Genomic DNA, 5,151 nt, shown 5'->3' on the forward strand with positions numbered 1-5,151 from the left:
AAACGCGTTTACATTCTTTCCGTCTTGGCGAAACTCGACCATTCCAAAAACTTGATATTTGTCATATCGAGGTCTAGTTCCTAAAGGGTAACGAGACACATAGAATATTTTGCATACCTCGGCACCTTAGGCGCCGGAGTACTCCGTTATAACTGGGTCTGAAGGGGCGCAGGGTCCGATTACATTGTTCAGCTCTATAATTAGGAGAGCTCATCGCTGACGCAAGATGGCTAAAGTTGGAGCATGTGTGTGACAACGGGAATTACGCTCGGATCTGTGGAAACATACTTTACGGCAGCGACGTTTGTAGATGGCAGTGGATAGTCTATTTTTAACCACTGTTATCATCCCGTTGTGTTACTCGGGACACTGGAGTTTTATATAAAGGGTGGCCCTTGAAGATGCAGCTGTACAGTAGTATGTTGACACATTACCCGGGCTCTTCGCGTAAAGTTTCGATTTCCATCGCCTGTGTGAACAATAACTTGCCCGGGACTGCGGCGACTAACATCCTCTTGGTAAATAGGACCGACGGTCAAAGTTCTACAGTGCGCATCGAGGACTCATTAAGCAAGGCGTCTGCTACAAACATGCCTGCCCTTTCGTGTTATGAAGCTGTCTCTACGAAGCCGACGTGCTATACATCCACCGCGGAGATCATCGTTACTCGACCCAGTGGAGTGGAAAGGTCCGTTCCAATTCACATCGTAAAGGAATCCAGAAACAAATGGGTTCCTTCTGTAACCTATTTTCAAGGATCTCCTTGCCCGGTCCGTGATGGGGAGAATTCCTTCAACTCGGATGCGGGGCTGATAGAAGATATAATGGATCACATGCAGAGTGGGGTGGATGTATTTGATGAATATCAGAAAGTTTTGGAAAACAACTTGATAAACACTGACAGGAAATCGGACGGAAAGTGTTACAGTAAATACGATGTGATGGGTTCAGAAAGTGAGCTGTGTCAGAGAGACTCTTACAAAAGCGACTGCAGAAATACTCCAGAGATATTGGAAGTTAAGGTGAACCACATTGTGCGTGGGTCTCCCGAAGTCACTGATTCTAGAAACAACAGAATTGAGCAACAAGAACCTCAAAGGAGCATCGAAGAAAATAGGCAAACACAAGAAACACCAGTTCCTAACCTGTACAGTTTGCAGAAGACCTCCCAAAGTGCCACAGAAAACAGGACCGAAATAAACGTGAGAGTGACACATTATTTAGCCGAAGTGGAGAAACAGAATAAGTATCTCCAAGAGAGAAGTAAGTACAGGTTTCATATAATACCCGATGGCAATTGCTTGTACAGGGCGGTGTGTAAAGCTGTTTATGGGGACCAAGCTATGCACAAGGAGTTACGCGAGCAGACACTGCACCATATCGCAGATCACCTGGACGAGTTCAACCCCATTATCGAAGGCGACGTCGGGGAGTTTCTTATCAACGCTGCCCAGGACGGCGCTTGGGCTGGTTACCCTGAACTGCTAGCTATGAGTCAAATGCTGAACATAAACATACACCTAACTACAGGCGGAAGCTTGGAAAGTCCAACGGTCTCCACCATGGTGCATTACTTGGGCGAGGAGGACACTTCCAAGGCTAGCATCTGGTTAAGTTGGCTTAGCAACGGCCACTACGACGTTTTATTCGACAGATGTTTGGCGAATCCTGAGTATGAGAGCTGGTGCCGACAGTCGCAGGTGCAAAGAAGACGGGACGAGGAACTTGCCAAATCAATGGCTGCGTCGTTGTCCAAAATGTACATTGAACAAAACGGTTCATCTTAAGAACGTACGGATTTTGTAAATGTACTGCACATGTTTCGACACCAAGTCGAACGCACTTTATCACTCTGTAACTTTAGTAGGCCTACCATTGCCTTAATTTATTTTTCCAAGTTGAGATTTATGTTTTTATAATTAAAAAATGTGTGGAGGCTACAGCAGGTTGCAGTGCACCTGATGAAATTTGATATTTGTATGACATGGATATATGATCAGAAGTGCTGACAGTGTTTTCTTTGAAATGGATTACACAAGTTTGTTTTTTATCCATTTACTGTGTATTAAGATATTATGCCTTGCTTTAATATGTTGCTGGATTAGCCAGTAATTGCAACCAAGTATAGGTATTTTTGTCCTATTACTGTTTGTATACAGAACAGGATGCCAAGCACTTACTATTTTGGAAAACATACATGTTGTTACAACACTTACCAATTAAGTTTTTGGCTGTTTTTTGTTTTCTTCTGTTTTTAACTTTTTGTATGGAGACTGCTACTTGCATTTAGAAGTTGTGGTTGATTTTGATATGTTCAGCCTCTTTTCCATTGTGGCTTACTTTGTGTTGAAATGCATATATAGTACTGAAAGATGGTGTTAATGTTTGTATTGCATAACTGAAATAAAATGAAAATAATTTTAAAGGAAAATTAAAAGATTTGTGTGCATGAAATTTTGAGTCTTTTTGAGGTTTTCATACAAAATAACAATCAAAATATCAATCCACACGTAGCTAACTCTTAAACATACTAGCAGTAGACCTACAATGGTTAATACAATAAAGTCTGGTAATCCGAAGGTGTGCCAAATATATGAATATTGTTTTATTTTTTACCATTCGTCAAACCAGGCCGGTCTGTGTGCTGCTTTTTGTTCCAGGAAATTACCTCAGTTTTCTGACAGCTCTATAAACTACTCTGGTTCACTCCTCTACTTGGGCACAATAAAATCTTTAGGGTACACTTTTAGTCTGTGGCTGTAGCTGGCGGAGCAGAAGTTGACACAATCTTGAGACAGATCGGCCCTTTTGCACCCCTACTTTAAACCATCGCTCAACTTCCTGAAACAGCCTTATTTTCCTTTTGTCCAGCAAAGGCCAGGATTAAATCTTACAGTGTCACAGCTTGTCTTTAAGTGACATGCTATATCAATAAAATGTCAATTAATATAATGAAGAAACAAAGAAAACAATCTAAAGCTCGCTGGCAATTCATGCAGGTATTATGCACTAGGCTAGATTAGAAGACTGGTTTTAAGAATGGTTTTAAGTTCTGCCTTTCATGATTAGTCTTAAAAAAAAAGTTCAATTAGTTGTGTCAAACTCCAGTCCATGTGGGCTGCAGTGTCCCTCAAGGAGATATTTGTGTTTTCAATCAGAGCCAAATAAGGCCTTGAGAACAAGATGTGTGGAATCTTTCCAATTCAACAATTTCAATGAATCACTGCTCCTAAAATATACCAAAGACCAGCAGGACTGGAATTCTGATGCATGAGTGCGGACCACAATGAAATAAATTGTGGAGTTTGATCCATCTTAGAGATTCTCATTGTTCTGCACAACTCAGGATTCTCTGACTGAAACTGGCGTGGATTTTAAGGATGAATGTCAGGCATTATTGTTATAATCACCTTCATGATCATCCATTATCTAACCAGCTCGTTCTTGGTCAGGTTCGTGGGGGAGAGGCAGGAGTATACCCTGGACAGGTTGCAGGGCCCACACACCATTGGATGCGCTTGTTTATTGACACCCAGTACCCTCCCAGTCACATGACGGGCGGGGACCAGGAAGGGTGTCGACATCACCTCTTGTTGCTGCTGCAGTGGAGCTGGAAGACCTCCTGCTGGGACAGCCCGGTTCATAACTGAGTGAGCGCTCCTGCCAGCCTCCACGTCATCCTGCAAACGGGAAACCCTAATCGAGCTCACAACTCACACACTCATACCTACAGTCAACCGAGCCTGTCAAATTAACCCATCCTGAATGTCTTCGGACTGTGGGAGGAAACCCACCCAGTGCCTTCTTGCTGTGAGTCGACACTGCTACCCACAGCACCACCATGCTGCCTATCATCATTATCATAATAATTGCATAATGAATCCACATATTTACAAAGGCACAACACTGTCTGACCTATGCGGTTTTCTGGAGTTTGATATATAATAATGACTCTGGGAAGTGGTTTAAATTATTAAATAAAAGGGAGGATGAAAATAGACTGAATGAGGACTGGTCATTCATCTTGAGTGGAGGTGCACTAGCACTCTAATAGTCTCTGATGACTTGGGGAGGCAGTGCTGCGTTGGGTTGCTGTGGGCCCCTGCTCTGCTGCAGTCTTCCATGCTGATGGATGGGGTGTGTGTGGAGACACTGCTGCATTCACCAGAACAACAAGTGATATATCGCTGAGTAATTCCTTGAGAGGTTTATATTGATTGGCCAGAGCTGGGCTCAGGGTTACATCCTTTTAAGTAAACTCAACCTATTTATTGCATTGGTTTGTTTGGCTTAATGTACAAGATTTTTATTACCAGGGACAACTTAACATCTGCAATCCATTCTGATGGCTTTTACTGATGCATAACAAGGAGCCTACTTAGACAGTACCATCCCCAGTAGCGCAGAGCCTTACAGTCTGTCCAAGTTTTTGAGTCATTGAATAAAATAATGTAACTTCTTACCCTTGTCATAGGCTGAAGCGAAGCAAGGGTAATCTAAATGAGGGCTTGTTCTCAGCACAGGCCCTTAACCCTGCATTGCTCCAGGGGAAGATTGTCTCCTGCTTAGTCTAATCAACTGTACGTCGCTCTGGATAAGAGCGTCTGCCAAATGCCAATAATGTAATGTAATGAAAGAAACAATAAATACATAAATAATTATTCTGTCATCATGTGAACTGAGGAGCAAAGATAAGTAATGCCTCTTGGCTTGTGTGTCAATGAAGAATATGTGATTTTCTTTGATCCCAAAAAGGCGTTAAAAAAAACATTAACAATTTAATGGGTTAAGTTGAAAAAGCCTAAATTACTTTTTTTCTCTATCTCTATCTGATTCATAGGCAAACTGCTAAACTGACTCATTACTTTAGAGAACAGCTGTTGTCTCCATGCAGTTTTCACTGAAAGGTAAGTACTGTGTTTGCCAAACCCTATAATAGAACACTGTTTCAGACAGTGAGTCAGTAATAATCCTCAATTGGAACATGTAGCAGAATGTTCCCTTAAACTATGGCTAACGTTGTAGGCGTCAGAATTCATTTAAATGATTGTTGGTTTTACAGTCGCCTCCATAGCAACATTGGCAACAAGGTTTTCACACCGTTAATGGGACTGAGTAACGATAATCAATGGTCCAACAGTTGAAATGTGT

At 42.1% G+C, this 5,151-nt stretch overlaps 1 protein-coding gene across 1 annotated transcript; it reads left to right on the forward strand.

Annotated features, from left to right (window-relative positions):
• Positions 1-2,425, forward strand: LOC133127298 (OTU domain-containing protein 1). The gene has a single exon (XM_061240074.1). The coding sequence runs from the start codon at positions 402-404 to the stop codon at positions 1,785-1,787; it is 1,386 nt and encodes a 461-aa protein (XP_061096058.1). The 5' UTR covers positions 1-401; the 3' UTR covers positions 1,788-2,425.
• The last annotated feature ends 2,726 nt before the right edge of the window (positions 2,426-5,151 follow it).

Source organism: Conger conger, chromosome 4, assembly GCF_963514075.1.
Source record: "Conger conger chromosome 4, fConCon1.1, whole genome shotgun sequence".
NCBI classification, from domain to species: Eukaryota; Metazoa; Chordata; class Actinopteri; order Anguilliformes; family Congridae; genus Conger; species Conger conger.

Excerpts from the sequence above, each read along its gene's own strand:
- LOC133127298 (XM_061240074.1), top strand. The coding sequence starts at position 402 with ATGCAGCTGTACAGTAGTATGTTGACACATTACCCGGGCTCTTCGCGT.